The sequence below is a fragment of the Gekko japonicus genome, unplaced genomic scaffold (genome assembly GCF_001447785.1).
Source record: "Gekko japonicus isolate JY-2015 unplaced genomic scaffold, Gekko_japonicus_V1.1 scaffold364, whole genome shotgun sequence".
In the NCBI taxonomy this organism is placed as follows: domain Eukaryota; kingdom Metazoa; phylum Chordata; class Lepidosauria; order Squamata; family Gekkonidae; genus Gekko; species Gekko japonicus.
In genome coordinates, this window is record NW_015172562.1 from 723,439 (window position 1) to 740,019 (window position 16,581).

General features: G+C 45.1%; 1 protein-coding gene across 1 annotated transcript in view; it reads left to right on the forward strand.

Moving 5' to 3' along the window:
• SEMA3F (semaphorin 3F) overlaps nucleotides 1-13,228 on the forward strand; it is a 172,339-nt gene extending 159,111 nt beyond the window's left edge. The window contains exons 14-19 of the mRNA XM_015421243.1: nucleotides 7,138-7,226; nucleotides 8,476-8,517; nucleotides 9,019-9,176; nucleotides 10,555-10,622; nucleotides 11,484-11,617; nucleotides 12,757-13,228. Coding sequence (XP_015276729.1) covers nucleotides 7,138-7,226; nucleotides 8,476-8,517; nucleotides 9,019-9,176; nucleotides 10,555-10,622; nucleotides 11,484-11,617; nucleotides 12,757-13,191 — 926 coding nt within the window. The 3' untranslated portion in view covers nucleotides 13,192-13,228. The remainder of the gene's footprint in view (nucleotides 1-7,137; nucleotides 7,227-8,475; nucleotides 8,518-9,018; nucleotides 9,177-10,554; nucleotides 10,623-11,483; nucleotides 11,618-12,756) is intronic.
• The last annotated feature ends 3,353 nt before the right edge of the window (nucleotides 13,229-16,581 follow it).

The window sequence follows — 16,581 nt, forward strand, 5'->3', positions numbered from 1 at the left end:
CATTTTTTTTTTTAAAGGTCAGCAAAATGCACTTGGACAAAGCTTCGCCCTGGCGTTTGTTTAAAAAATAAATAAAAGGGCCTTAGTTTTGCGTTTTGGAGGCGTCTGGGACCTCAGGGAGGCTACTTTGCTCTTTAAACTTTAAAGGTAAGTCCTTACCTTTAAAGTTTAAATGTAAGACAGGTTTTTTTGCGCATGCGTGAAAGATCGCCATTCTGTGGATGGCTGCCTATGCGCATGCGCAAACTAAGTTAAAAAAACAACAAACAAACCGCCGACGCCCACTGTGTGTGGATGGGTGTATTGCGATGTGCTGCACAGTCAGGAGGTGAGTGTGATCGCGTTTCAGCCGGCATAAACTGCACCGGTTCCAACCGGTACAGTTTATGCCGGCTGAAACGCCCCATCTGAACGCACCCTTTGAGTGCGGTTCTCCAACCAGTTCCCTGTCCACCTAACTATCCTACAGTCCAGTCCACCATGCTCTGGTTTACCCATCAGAACATCATGGGGAACCCTGTCATAAGCTTTACTGAAATCCAGGTAAACAACATCAACAGCATTCCCTTGATCCAGTAAGCTTGTCACTTGATCAAAGAGGGAAATTGGGTTGGTCTGGCAGGACCTGTTGGGGACAAATCCATGCTGACTTCCCCAGATCACCAAGTTGTCCTTTAGATGCTCACAGATTGATCCCTTTAAAATCTGCTCCAGTATCTTCCCTGGGACAGAAGTCAGACTGGCTGGCCTGTAGTTTCCTGGGTCACCCTTCCTCCCTTTTTGAAGGGATAATATCTGTTTGGTGTAGTGGAGCCAATTTGGTGTAGTGGTTAAGTGCGCGGACTCTAATCTGGGAGAACCGGGTTTGATTCCCCACTCCTCCACTTGCACCTGGCTGGATAACCTTGGGCAAGCCATAACTCTGGCACAGCTGTCCTTGAAAAAGAGCAGTTTCTGTCAAGAGTTCTCTCAGCCCCACCTACCTCACAGGGTGTCTGTTGTGGGGAGGGGAAGGGAAAGGAGTTTGTAAGCCACTCTGAGACACCTTTGGGTAGTGAAGGGCGGGGTATAAATCCAATCTCTTCTTCTTCTTGAGTTGTCTTGTGGCACGCCTCCCATCCCCCAAGAGGTCTGGAAGGTTTGCAAGTTCTCTGGAAAGTTCTTTCAGCACTCTTGAGTGCATACCATCTGACCCAGGGGATTTGTACTTATTCAGTGCAGCCAGGTGTTTCTCAACTACCTCTCTGTCCATGTCAATCAGCATCCCAGACTCTGTGTCTTGCCTACTACCATCTCTAGATAAGTCCATTCTCTTCTTCAGGGAAAAAGCTGAAGCAGAATAGGCATTAAGCCTTTCTGCTTTCTCTGTGTCCTCTGTCAGAGTTTCTCCATTTTCACCCAACAGTGGGCCCATCACCTCTTTTATCTTGTGTTTGCTCCTCACATATCTGGAGAAGAGTTTCTTTTTGTAGCGAGCCTCCCTGGCCAGATTTAGCTCACTGTAAGCTTTGGCCTCTCTGATGGATGACCTACAGTGCCTAGCAACCCGCAGATACTCTTCTTTAGAGGTATGTCCTTGCCTCCGTTTCTTGAACATTTCCTTTTTCTCCCTTAGCACATCATGGAGTTCTCTGTTCACCCACATTAGAATCATAGAATCATAGAGTTGGAAGGGATCTCCATGGTCATCTAGTCCAACCCCCTGCACAATGTAGGAAATTCACAAATACTTCCCACTCCACACCTGTAGTGACTGCTGTTCCATGCCCAGCTTCTTGGATTCCCTACCATGTTTCCTTCTTGTTGGAATAGTGATAGCTTGAGCTTGCAAGACCTCTTGTTTTAGGAGAACTCCTTTCCCTTCCAGCAGTTCTGCCCATGGAATGATTCTCATCATGCTTCTGAGTTTATTAAAGTCTGCTCTACTGAAATCTAACATACACGTGTGGCTACAAACTTCCTTGGTCCCCTACAGCAAAAGGAATTCTAGCAGGACATGGTCACTTCCCCCTAAGGTCCCCACCACCTTCACCCCATCTACCATCTCTTTGCCTGTTGGTCAATATTAAGTCGAGTATGGCTGAGCCCCTCATAGCTTCCTCCACCATTTGATGAAAGAAGTTGTCCGCCAAACAGGTTGGGAACATGTGTGACTCTGGATGCTTTGTAGAGTTTTTCTCCCAGCACACATCAAGGAAGTTGAAGTCACCCATAACTACCAGGTCATGTTGTTTGGATTCAAGGAGGGGAGCATCCACCTTCTTATCCTTGTCAGAAGGTTTGTAGCAGAGTCCAACCACAATACTGTTTGTCTGCTTTCTCTCCTCTCCTCACATGCAGCACCACTCCACCTCCACTTTGACCCTTTTGGTTTTTCTTGAACAACTCATATCCATCTACTACTACATTCCAGTCATGGAAATCATCCCAGCAAGTCTCTGTAATGCCTACTACATTATATCCCTCTGTCTGCATTAGAAGCCCAAGCTCTTCCTTCTTATTGCCAAAGCTTTGGGCATTGGTACATAGACACCTGAAGCCCCGCACCTTTGGCTCCGTTAGACCTGGCCTTCCCAGGTGGGTGTCTGCTCTCCATTTAAATCCCTGTTTTGGTTGTCTCTTTCCCATTTTGGTGTCAGTTTAAAGCCCTCTTAATGAATCTCCCCAGGCTTCTGCCAAACACATTCTTCCCTGACCTTGACAGGTGAAGTCCATCGTGTGCTAGTAGGCTGTCCTCCAGAAAACCTAGCCCATGGTCCCAGAATCCAAATTGCTCCTGCCGGCACCACCAAAGCAGCCAGTGGTTCACCTCCATTATCGTCTGCTCCCATCATATTCCCCTTCCTATGACAGGAAGGATCGAAGATGATCTTACTGTAAAAAAAGATTCTTTTTTACAGTAAGAATTATTTTGCCCATCCACTCTTCAGATTCTCTTTTTCCTCACCATATTATCAACTTGCATTTATTATACTGAAACCTGTGCTCCTTTCAGGTCACCTTCTGTTTTTCAAAAGAAACCTTTTGCCTTGTGTGTCTTCCTTGAATTGAGTCATTAACCGCAGTTGCATCTTTTTTTTAGAGTTGGTGGTCCCTTTCCTGATTTGAGGTATGCATTCTATCTGGGGCTCAATTAGTATAGTTTTAAATAGTTTCCAGGCATCCTGGAGCTTACTCTCTTAATTTTCCCCTTTAAACTTCCTTCTGGCTAGTCCCCTCATTTTAGCAAAGTTTCCTCTTTTGAAGTGAAAGGTGATTGTTTTGACTTTGGGGACAATTTTCTCTTGACGTGAATGCTGAACTGACAGAATTGTGGTCACTGTTCCCAGTCAACTCTGTTGTTAATGCAACAAACTTTACATCTTGCACTAGATCTCGAGACCTACTCAGAACCAAGTCAGAGTTGCTACACCTCTGGTTGGCTTTGTAACCACCTGCTCTAAAACAAGAACTCGTGGGCACTCCATGAAACTGCAGAGCGGTCGGGTTAGAACGGATAAAAGGAAGTACTTCTTCACCCAAAGAGTGATTAACACATGGAATTCACTGCCACAGGAAGTGGTGGGTGCTACAAGCATGGACGGCTTCAAAAGGGAATTAGATAAGCATATGGAGCAGAGGTCCATCAGTGGCTATTAGCCACAAGGTATAGCTAGGGGCTCTGGGGCAAATGATGCTCTGTCTTCTTGGTGCTTGGGGGGGGGGTCAACAGTGGGAGGGCTTCTAATGTCCTGGCCCCACTGCTGGACCTCCTGATGGCACTGGTATTTCTGGCCACTGTGTGACACAGAGTGTTGGACTGGATGGGCCTTTGGCCTGATCCAACATTGGCGTCTCTTATGTTCTTATGTTCTTATGTTCTTAAGCTTGTTTATGTGGCATGACTCAAGCACATATTTGCCCAACCACTATGAAGGTAGTTGAAGTCATTCACTATTACAACATTTCCCCCTTTGGTCTCCTCTTTTATTTCTCTCTCCATCTAAAGATTTGCCTCCTGGTTTTGATCAGGGGCCAATAGTACACTCCCACTTTTAAGTGACATTTAGGGCCTGGTATCTTCACCCATGAGAGGGAAGGTGGCATGGTATAATCCAATCTTTTCAGATCTCAGAAGCTAAGCAGAGTCGGTATTTGGAAGGGAGACCACCAAGGAAGGCTCTGCAGAGGAAGGCAATGGCAAGCCACCTCTTGAAAGCCCCTTGCTGGGTTCACCATGAATCGGCTGTGACTTGACAGCTGTTTACACACACACCTTCACCCATTGCCATTCCAAGCATACATCACTGTATTTTCTATATTATCATCATTTGCATTCCCCATCAGCTCTCAGCTAATGTAACGAATGTGTCAGATGCTAAAATCATGACACATACAACAAAGGAAAGCCTTAAAATGCCAGAAAAGCTTCATATAATATTGAAAGAAAAGATTGTTTATATCATAAGAATGTTTTAACTAGCTGATGCTTTTGTTTACGGTCTTACTCTATATACTTCTCATGAACAGAAGCAACTTTCATCCTGAAATTGATATGTAAAAAAGGTAAAGGTAAAGGTTCCCTTGCTCCCGACTCTAGGGTTGCGGTGCTCATCTCCATTTCCAAGCCGAAGAGCCAGCGCTGTCCGAAGACATTTCCATGGTCATGTGGCCAGCATGACTAAACACCAAGGCGCACGGAATGCTGTTACCTTCCCACTGAAGTGGTCCCTATTTATCTACTTGCAATTTCTTGCTTTCAAACTGCTAGGTTGGCAGGAGCTGGAACTAGAGACGGGAGCTCACTCCGTCATGCGGCACTCGGGTCTCGAACTGCTGAACTACTGACCTTCCACAGCCTGCAGTTCAGTGTCTTAACCACTTGAGCCACCGCAGCCTCAAAATTGATATGACATATGGATAAAGCACATTCCTTATGCACTTTAAAAAAAAACACCAGATCTCTTTTGTCCTGTAAGGTTCACATATGGTTACTTCTGTTTCCCATCTCTGATGTTATTCAGACCATCACCAGGGTTTTCTTATCCTTTTCTTCTTCTGCTTCACAGGCAGAGAGTATGCTTGCATCGAAAACATACTCCCCTCCCCCTCCTCTAATGTTCCTCATTTTTTATATAGTTTCAGTAGGGAAAAAAAGAAGAAGAAGACATATTTACTGACTGACTACTTCAGACAAGCGATCACTATGACAAATCTCATTTTAAATACCCCCACTACATAAGCTGTGATCATTGCTACTAGCTAGGAATATTGCTAACCTTCTAACCCAAGAAGAGGACATTTTCATCAGTTTTTTTCAAAGAGCCCATAAGAGGATGATGGACACCCAAAAAAGAGAGCGGGGGGGGACATGTCCTCTAAAAAAAGGACATCTGGTAGCCCTAAGTTTCCCTTTGTCCCTGATTGTTCCTACAATGCACTTCTGATATTTAATGTCTGGCCCTGCTTCCTTCTCTGAGAACTGTGGGGCTGTTTTGGAGGTTGGACATAAAAAGAATTAATGATCACATCATGAAGCTTTTGTATACTACTGAGTCTATTGGATTTTGGTGGATGATTTAAGCTGTATTTGAAGTATTGTAAGCTACCGTGAGTCCCTGGGTGGAGGCAAGGCAGCACATATTTTTTTAAAATAAAATAAGTGAATAAAATAGTTGATTACTAATGCCCAAGTACAAGATACACACATTTCTCGTCAGTCCTAAAGGTGTGCATCACACAGAAGCAGAGGCCCAGTCCATTCTGATTTGCTGCTGATGATCGTTTTAAAGGGTCATGCATCAAAACTCACATGTACGTCTTGTTAAGATTTGACAAAATGGGCATATGCTGTTATATTCAGTTCTTGTCCCCCAGGAACAAAAACATAAATATGGAAATTAGCCCCGGGGACTTCAATTCTACATTCAACAGGCATGATGAAAGGAGAGGACAGGACAGATAAAAGAATAATAGAGATAAGGAGAAAATTGAGTGGCAACGGAGACTTGACAATGAGGAGTGACTTCTGCCTAAGAAGTGAGATTTATAGAGTGACTTGAAGGATGAGAAGGAATACAGACTCCTATGAGTCCTGACAGCAATTTCTTAATTTCCATCTGTGGCCACAAATGGCAGCTCCTGCAGAAGCAGTCTAGCCCTAGGTTTTCTTCCTGTGCATAGTGGACACTGGAATGCTACCTCATACCCCACAAACACAGCAAGGCAGAACAGAGAGAAAAATGGATAATCTAGGAGAGGATTTCTGTCCTGGCTGAGTTAATTAATTGGCCCTGACTGCAAGACCATCTGTGTTACCTTCTAGAGCTGGGGCACTTCCCCAGGAACTAACTAGAGCTAGATCTTCTGAAGATGTACAAACTCCCTTGGATTAGGACCATTTCCAGTTTTTACATACACTAAAAGCAGACATGTGAATATAGTATTTTCAGTGCCGCAGCAAGTCCATGCTTTCTTCTGATCACATTACATATGCCCAGTTACAGAATTGCTTCTCATAGTACTACTTCACATGCAAAAGTACAAACTCATAAGTGCAGTATGAGAATTTTGTTAATGCCAGTTCAGCCATGCCAAGATAGCATATGACAATATCGGGCATTTGTCAGAGCTGTATAACCAGCAAACAACCCAACAGTTAACCATTCTCTCTTAGCATAGGGCATCTAAGAAAGCTACAGGCAGTATGAGAGAATTCTTAATAATTTACTGCCTCTTCCTGGTTAAGGATCCCTACTGAAGATGTCTTTCAAAATCCTACAGCTGGAGGGAATTACAACAGGGAGTGTTTTGGATTTGTTTTCTGTGTCTTTCCCCCCCAATAAATTATATCAGGTGGCTGACACTTCACTGGTTTTCCAGGACAAAGAAAACCAAAACCACAGGGCATCTGTTCTTATGCTGCAAAATACAAGCATATTTATTCATGAGCATGGGTCTTCATCTATGAAAATGTAACATGAGATTTGGCCCAGTCTCTTACAGGAGTGAGCTAACAGATTTTTATAGATGCTTTATAAGAATATTAGCAGTGCTGATACTAACATTTAAATGTCATAAGGCAGACTGGAATAGAGTCAGAGAGAGAAAGGGGAGAGAAGATTCAGGTGATGCTAAGTTCCCTTGCTTATGTTGCAGATCAAGGCACAGTACAGAAGGTTATAGTTCTGCCCAAAGATGACATGGAAACAGAGGAACTGATGCTGGAAGAGGTGGAGGTGTTCAAGGTAAGACTGTGCAGAGCCTATGTTCTTCAGCCTAAGTTCTGTGTTAGTCTGTACTAACCCATCCCAGCAAAATTAAATCCAGTGATGCCTTGAGAACTAACAAAATTTATTCCAACATAAGCTTTTGTGAGTCAGAGATCACTTCATCAGATGAATGCATCTCTTAAAGTGAGCTCGGACTCATAAACGCTTAGGCTTACCAAGTGGCGGCGGGGGATCCGCATGTCTTCACAGGATCCCTGCCACGGGGACGGCGACATGCGTTGCACCCGCCATCGCCAGGATGTGACGCTACATGTCACTCTGGCTACGGGACTCCAAACAGCCCCGTTGCCAGAGTGACGCGTTGCGTCACATCCTGGCGACGGTGGTGCAACGCGTGTCGCCGTCCCCGCGGCAGGGATCCTGTGAAGACATGCGGATCCCCCGCCGCCACTTGGTAAGCCTGCAAACGCTTATGTTGGAATAAATTGTATTCATCTTCAAGGTGCTATGCTGGGTTCCTGTTTAAGTTCTCCAGGATCACTGCTCCTCCATGAAGCATATTTTTCATATATGTGCTGCCAAAGTGAACACATAAATCACTAGCTCCTAACTACCAATAATAGATAACAGTTAAAAAAATATTAATCAGCCGTCAGCCAAGCACTTAGGACTTTCTGTTACTGAGAAAACATCTCCACCAACCCAATTAACAAGGAAAAAGAGGAAACGGAAGTCAAGGAGGAAAGCAAGCCAGATAAGAACAAAAAGAATAAACAATAAATTAAAATTCCAAGTGAAACTGATAAAAACAGAACTTAAATAAATAACGATAAAAGCCCTGAGAACAGAGCACAGCCTTCAGATAACCTACAGCATAACACTGGCCCATGAAGCATATGAAGTGGTGTAGTATAGTAATTAGGATCATGAGCTGTGAAACTTCCACCAGGCTTTACCATTAGTTCACTTGTTGGCATTAAGAAAACCACTATTCTTTCATTCTTTCAGCTGCAGTCCTTTATCTACAATACAGGAATAATAACAGTGCTCCAGGAATTATTAAGATAAAATACTTCCGACATTCTAACATCATTTTATCACAGTAATCTTTGGAACTGCTGGCCCATGACCCAGCTCGTCACAAAAAAAGGTCATTTTTTCTTTAGAATTGTGCTGTCCACCTGGAGGCCTGACTTTTCCTCTGTGGAAGGGGCAGCCATCCCTTTAGACCTGCATTAACTACCATCATGTGGTTCCCTTGTAGATTCCAGTCCACATCAAGACCATGACTATCTCTTCCAAAAGGGTGAGTTTTCAACATGCTGGTAAAAGGGGTGTTCTCTGACTAAATGTCAATAATATAGCCTTCTTCATGAAAAGATAAGAAATGAAAAAAAGTTTATCCATTCTGATATTTCCCTCGATTGACTGTTGTTGTAGTGGGCACACTGCAAATGGTTATGATAGGTTTGCCCACTCTGAATTGGGAGATTCTGAGAGATGTATGGGTGGAGCCTGGAGAGGACAGGCTTTGGGGGAGGGGCATGATGCCATAAAGGCCACCTCCAATGCCTCCATTTTCTTCAGGGGATCTGATCTCTGTAATCTGGAGAACTGTTGTAATTCCAAGAGATTTGGCAATCCTGGATGATGGGTGGAATGCCATTATGGCTTAACTGGGCAAGGAAGCTTTTCTGCCCACCCTCTGTCATGTAATACCTCCGTGATCATAAGCCTGTTTTGGGTACATTGTTGGAGGAAGATCTGTATCTTCACAGAGATCTGAATATCCTTTTTGCCCCAACAGCAACAGCTCTATGTGTCTTCAGCCATCGGGGTGACACACTTGGCTCTTCATCGCTGTGATGTGTACGGGGAAGCCTGCGCTGACTGCTGCCTGGCCAGGGATCCCTACTGTGCCTGGGATGGCAAGTCCTGCTCCAGATACTCTGCTTCCTCCAAGAGGTATCATGAGGCTAGGAGAGAATGGCAGGATTGGGTGTTCATTCTAGTACAAGGCTGTTTGCTGAGAGTGCTCTGGGAAGGTCTTACAGGAGTCACTGTGGGGTTATTTCTAGAAGAAGTCAGCTTTGGGGCTGGCTTAACTGAATTTGATACAGGGAACATTCTGAGAAACTAGCTGAACAGAAGTAGCATTCTGAGGTGGTCTAACAAGGATTTATGCTGTGTGGATGGGAAATGTTAAGCCTGGTTATACATGCAGAAGAATGATCTGGCAGAAGAAACATTTGGCTGCCGCTGGGAAGACTGTGGTTTTGATTGCTCCTTATGTTAGAAACTGCTTGCAAATAGAAAATCAGCACAGCAAGCAAAAGGCTGGACTAGAATCTTTCTCGCAGTATTAATTTTCTATTTGCTGTAAGCTTTGTTACATAGGGGGACCTTAAAAGATGTCATCTCCACCTGCAGTCTGCAGTAGTATATTCTGTTCTGCCACCTCATTCCTACTTCATTCTCCTTGTGTAGCTCAAGCCTTAACCTGAAGAGATCCTTGGAAGCTGCAATGTTCCCTTTTGCTTGCAGGTCAAGAATAGAGTACTCACTCAGGTTCTTGCTCTTAGATTCACACAGCAAAGATGGGTGTGTGTTCAAAACAACATCCATTTATTAGCAAAAAGTTACACAGATGAAAGCAACTGGTTTCAGGACAAGTGTGCTCATGCAGTCTATGGGCTTTTCCGTATTCTGATTTTCCTTGCTTGTGTGTTCCTGTTGCTTTGGGGGGGTGTCTTTCTGTTCTGCATGTGTTTTGCTCCCTCTGGTGATCGATTCAACATTACATCAGTTTATGTCTGGCATTAAAATCTTGCAGTTTAAATCTGCAGGGAGATATGCCGGACATAAAGCGGTGTAATATTGAATCAACCACTAGAGGGAACAAAATGAATGCAGAACAGGAAAAACCTCAAAGCAACAGAACACACAAGCAAGGATAATCAGAATGTAGGAAAGCCCTACAGTTCAAACCAACAAACAGAACCCAGCAAGGATGAGACTAAACCAACTCACATAAATATCAGAGGGGGGAGGCAGATTGTTCCATTGTAACGTATACAATAAATATATCACAGAAAGGAAGGAATCTTCTGGAGGGCTTGAAACTGCTGTTACTGGTTTGGCATTACTCCGGGATATATTAGCTGGGGACAGTCCTGAAAAGCAATTAACTAAGTGGATTATAGGGGGTTATGGAACCTGCAAAGGCTCATCATCTTATGATGTTAGTGCTACTGCTGTCTATGGCACGGTGTTCTACAGAACAAAAGGAAGGGAAACAACAAGACATCTGCTGATTATCCAGCTGTTTCTTTTCTCACCACAGACGAAGCAGACGTCAGGATGTTCGGCATGGCAACCCCATCCGTCAGTGCAGGGGCTACAATTCCAATGGTGAGTGCCACACCTCCAGCACAGGAAACAGAAAATGGCATCACTCCTTGGCAACAGAACTGAAGATCTCAGTGAGCAACTGGCTCTGTACCTCCTAGCCCTGTGCCTACAAATCGGTTCTAGGACTGCACTTCCTCTCATTGTGGCTTAATTGAAAGATCAAATGGAAGTCAAGAGAGGGTGGGATACCTTGATTAATAAGTACACCAAAGATGAGTTGTCTTCTGCATTTCCACATGTGAAGAAACTTGCATATTCAGCAAAATATCAATTTTCAAGAATCTCAGCTGCCTTTTGAACATAAAATGTCAAGCTTCTAGATGATATTTAGCAAAGTTTTAATAAGCTATTTTAAACAGTTAGATTTGAGTCCAGTAGCACCCTACAGATCAACAAGATTGGGGGGGGGCGGCTATAAGCTTTCAAGAGTCAATGCTCCTTTCATCAGATACCAGCTACCAGATGAAACTTTGATTCTCAAAAGTTTATATCCTGAAAAACTTGTTGGTCTCTAGGGTGCTACTGGACTTGACCCACATGGCTACTCTCTGATTTTATCTCTTTAATGAAGTACTTTCATGAAGAAAATTATTCAATGGACATAAGATTGTTTTCCATTTCCCCCCATGTATACTTTTGAAAAACAGATTATAGAAGAACCCAGTGACTGGGAAACACCCTAATAATATACATGCTGAACAAAATGGGCTGATAGATTACCCCGGCGTGTGAGTTGGATGGATAAATTTGGCAGTGATAGGAAAGGAGTAGGCGCTGCTAGGAATATATTGCTCAGTAAGCGTTGAGCATCCCTTTAGCACATTTTAATCTGGTGCCCATATGCTGTCTTCCCGCCTCCAGCCAGCAAGAACACAGTAGAGGCTGTCCAGTACGGGGTGGAAGGAAGCACAGCCTTTCTGGAGTGCCAGCCACGCTCTCCTCAGGCCTCCATCAAATGGCTGCTCCAGAAGGACAACAGTGACCGAAGGAAAGAGGTGTGAGCAGCATACAGACGGGGCTGGGATTCCCTGTGTGGAGTTTGGAGAAGGAGAGGGGAGAGAAGGCCGCAGGAAAGTGACAGTGGTTGGTAACACCTTAAGAAGAGAAGAGTAATAATTCTCCTGCTCCCATTGCGAGTTACAGTATTAGAGCTACATATTCACTTTTGTTATTTACAAAAACTTTATGTGTAGTTTTTCTCTGCCCCCTTCAAAGTTTGTCTACTTTTGTCCAAATTCTGGACACTGGAATAGGGATGCCGACAGGTCGGACCTGGGGATCCCCTGGAATTCCAGCTCATCTCCCGACTTCAGAGATCAATTCCCCTGGGGAAAATGGCTACTTTGGAGTGTGGACTCCAAAGGCATTGTAACCCCCTAAGGCCCCTGTCCTCCCTAGACTCCATCCCCAAATCTCCAGGAGTTTCCCAACCTGGATCTGGCAACCCTACTCTCCCGTCCTGCGCCGGTGGCCAGGGTGGACCTGGTAACCCTACACTGGAAGGAAATAAGCAAAAGCCCTCAAAGGCATCCTGCGCCGGTGGCCAGGGTGGAAGGAAATAAGCAAAAGCCCTCAAAGGCTTGGTTTTAAGGCATCAGGGAACTGTGCACTCCCTGAGCGAGCACGCATAAGACATGGCCCACAAAAAGCTCAGGTGCCATGAAAACAGAGGAACTGAGGAACCCCAGAGCTCATTTGGTCAAGGCCCTTGCAGAAGAGGGGCTAGTCAGATAAAATTTTAGGGGTCTGGTCACCTGGCCGGTGGTGGTGGGCATGGAGCTGAGCAAGTCTTGTAATGAGTTTTCATATGATGTGTGCTTGGGTGTGAGGGGAGAGAGGGCAGAAGTGCCGGGTCTGTGGTGGCTCTCAGCATCCCCGCGAAACCGACTGACCTAAATGGTAATCACATCTCAGCTCCGGAGGCTGCACCACTTCACCACAATGGCTGCTAGTCAGGACAGAGACTTAGTGGGTGGAGCCTAGGAATGACAGGAAACAGGAAGAAGGGACAGAGAAGCCAGGTGGGTGAGAGCCAGAAAAGTCACTGACAATAAGTATGCTCTGTTTCACCCCACAATGTGCTCTAACGTCTCCACTGTGGTAAGGGTGTCTCTCTGGCCTTTCTCTCCTCCAGCTGCGCACAGAAGGACGGGTGCTGAGGACAGAGCAGGGGCTGCTGTTGCGATCCTTGCAGCTCTCCGATGGAGGCCTGTACTCCTGCACGGCCACTGAGAACAACTTCAAGCACACAGTCGCCAAAGTGCAGCTGCACGTACTGAGTAGCGAAACCGTCCATGCGGTGCTTTTCCAGTCGGAGGCTCCCGCCCCTTCCGCGGCAGCCATGCGAGCTGGCCTGCCCGGCACCTTCAGCTCCCACTACCACGACCTGGTGCAGCTGCTCACCCAGCCCGAGATGGGACTCATCAACCAGTACTGCCAGGGCTACTGGCGGCACGTGGCCTCCAGCCACAAGGAGACTCTGGCTGGGCTCAAGGCCAAGGAGCTGCACGACCAGAAGAAACCTCGGAATCGCCGGAACCACCAGCCAGATACGGATCCCCACACATGAAACTGACCGAGGGACTTTGTAATGACAGTGCTTTATTTCCCCCCCATTTTAATATTAAAAATATATATAAATATATATATATATATATATATATATATATATATCTACACAAACACGCCCCGCTGCCCCTCAGGACAGTATTTATTTGTAGGTTGTACATAATCCTTGGGTGATGCAGTCTCACCTCAGTGTGAGCCAGCCAGGAACTTGGAGGCGTCCCATCTGGCGGCTTGCTCTTCCTTCCCTCTTTTTATCTACAGTACTGTAAAAAAACAAAACCCTCTTCTGGGGGGAGGGGGATTGAGGAGAAGAGGACATCTCTCACACGCCAGCCCAAAGCACACAAGGGGGAGGGGAGGGGCGGGGATAGCCGGAGCAACTCATAATAAGGCCTGTGCCTTGTTAGCTTCGTGGAACAAAACCTTCTTTCGTGGAATCTGGATCCTGAATGGCTAATTAGAGGCCTTCCCGCCTAGATCATCATGCGCAAGCTGGGATTTTTATTTTTATTTTGGTGCTACCATCATTGAAAGCATTCCTCCTTGGTAAAAATAAAGGCTGCTGTCACACACCAAGCAGAGTGAAGATTAGAGCCACAGGGAGTCTCATACCCCTGCCAGCACTCCCACCAGAGGTATGCATGAACTCCTGCGATGCCTACAAAGACCTTTAACACCTTTCCATTCCCTCCATAAATTTCTGTGGTTCAAAGAAGTCTATGAGGGGACTATCCAGTGTTGAAGGGTTTTTGGGGGGAGGGGCTATACCACATGATGAGCTGGACCAATCTAAGGGAAACACTCATCAAGGATATGCATGCATAGTCTATGGTGCTCCTACATCTGCTTGGAGCAAGTGAATACCACCAATAGGAAGCTGAAGAACAATATTGTGATTGTTAATGATTCTGTCTTTGCAGCATGGGTGGCATGCCTCTGCGGGGTGCATTCTTCAAAAGTCTCTACACAAGGGTAGTAGGTGACCTGTGGCAATAGATAAGACCCCAAGGGTGGCTGTGTGTATCATTTTGTGAATATGACTATGATCCTAGGCACCCAGCTTTGCTAGGCCACTTTGCCTGATGGCTCAGGGCCCATGTGTGAGGGCCTCATCCAAATGCGTTATGCCAGGGAGATGTAATGTACATATTAACCAAAGCTACTCTCCCATAGTGCAATGCGCCAGAAACCTTTGAGGTCAAAGACAGCATGGGAATGGAAAGGGTTTAGACATCGGCTGAACAGCCATCAGAACACTTGGCTTCTCTGCTGGCCTATGGATGACTCAGTGCCTCAGTTTCCTTACCTGGTTATTTATTATAATTTAATTATATTAATTTGCTCACTGCAAGTCTAGATCTTCAGTCCATTAGCACTGAACTATGCAGTACAAGCCTAGGAGAGATGGGACAGTCTCAGATATCTGTATGCCTCTGTAAGGAATCCTGTGGCATTTTCATCTCTGTTCAGTACCCCCCCACACACACACACACAGTCCAGTTTTCACTGTGGTAATAAAGGACAGCACATTGCTATGCCACACAACACTGAAATTAAGCATGCAACAATATTGTTGGGGGGGTGTAGGATTTATGAATCCCATTGTACAGGTGAGAATTTGCCCAGCAGATGTTCTTCTGGGAATTAATCTCTTTTGACAAATGCAGAAGGAATTATTATGGTTCATGTCTGTGTTTCGGAACAGTGCAAGAGGATAAAGTGTCAGCGCTAAAGCATGGAAGAGAAAATAGCCTTCACAGGAAGCAGGACATATTTGCATGCTTACTTGTGTGCATGGACTCTGGCGAGCTTGGGGGACTCATGGAAAGTATTTTGTATACAGTGCAAAGAAGTCGAATATGACAAAGGATATAACTGGGCTTTGTGTAAGCCAGACTTGTCAAGGTTTGCCCCTGACAGGTATGTAGGAAATAAAAGAACAGAGTGCTTCTGAGTCTGTTCACAGTGCACGTTCTTTACTCCTGGGTAGCCACAGCAAATGCAGACACCTGGGAGTATGAAGAAGGGCTTCTAGGGCAAAAAGTGGAGACCCAAGACAGGTTTAATCAAACTCCAGATACAGCAGTCTCTTGAATTCACCACCACCACCACCCATCCCTTGGTCTGTGTTGTCCTTCCACTTTTTATTTTGCTGTAGCAAAACATTTGGTTCCCCTTTTCTCTTGGGGTTTTTCCTTCAGGCTGGTTTCACTGATATGGGCATAACTTCTACTTTTTCCTCCTCAAAATTCTGGCCAAATTCCCAGTTTGGAAAATTTCACATGGCTTCTATTTGTGAAGTTACTGTGATTTACAGTTGCTGAACATCAGTGCTTTCAATCTCCCATTGCAGTGGCCTATGCAAGGAGAATTGTTTGACTGGTGTCCCTGTAACATAGCTAGTAACAAGAAACTACGGGGGCTGTGATTACAAAGAGTATGTGTACAAAGACCACATCTGCAGCCATCAAATTACCTTATATATGTAGCCTAGAGAAGCAAGGGTGAAAACTAGGCTGTTTCTTGTTCTTTGCCCCCTGTTGTCTGCACTGCGAGGGACAGTCTCAATACAGAAAAAGTCTGTTCTGTGCCCTTTAGACTCTGGGGCCACACATCCTGTGGTTAACAAAGAGGACACCCTTTTCATGTTCATAAGCTGTGGGCCCAACCCGTTCACCATCATTCCTGCGGGTAGGCTCCCTTCCCCTGCCAATTTGGGTGATGCGTGTGTAATTTCTGTTGTAAATAGCTGTAAATCAAAATGTAACAAAACCAGGGAACTGGAGCATCTGACAGGTAGCGCCTTGTGACGAATTCAAGCGCAGAGCCACTTCGCGCCTGTACTGTGAAATTCCTGTGGATAGAACCAGCTAATAAACACTGGCTTTGTTTTTGAAAACTTGAGACTCTTTCACCTTGACTCCAACTCTTCAAAAACGTCCCTTTATTAGAGCTGAGGCTTTCTTGTATTCCTTTAGTTCATTTGAAGGTTTCAACCCATTCTCTGGATTACTCAGAATCAGAAAAATTATTTAAATTAAACTTGCGAATGTTTGTTATTAAAATATTATCACACCTACAGTTAAAGAGCAGAGGCCACTACACCTATTCCACTAAAACAGTATATTAGATATAGTTGGTGTGCTGTAGTTGTTCATGTCAGATATGCCAGGGAATCCTGGCGCTGAATTCCCACTTGAGCCATGAAGCTCATTCAGTGGTCCAGTCTTCTCTAGTGCCTCATTCATACTGGCCACATAGGGCTGCCAGCCTGTATGCAGGCTGGAGTTCTCCCAGGATTACAATAGATTTCCAGACTACAGAGGTCTACAGACACCGGTTTCCCTGGGGAAAATGGCTGCTTCAGAGGATGGAGTGGATTCTAATGGCA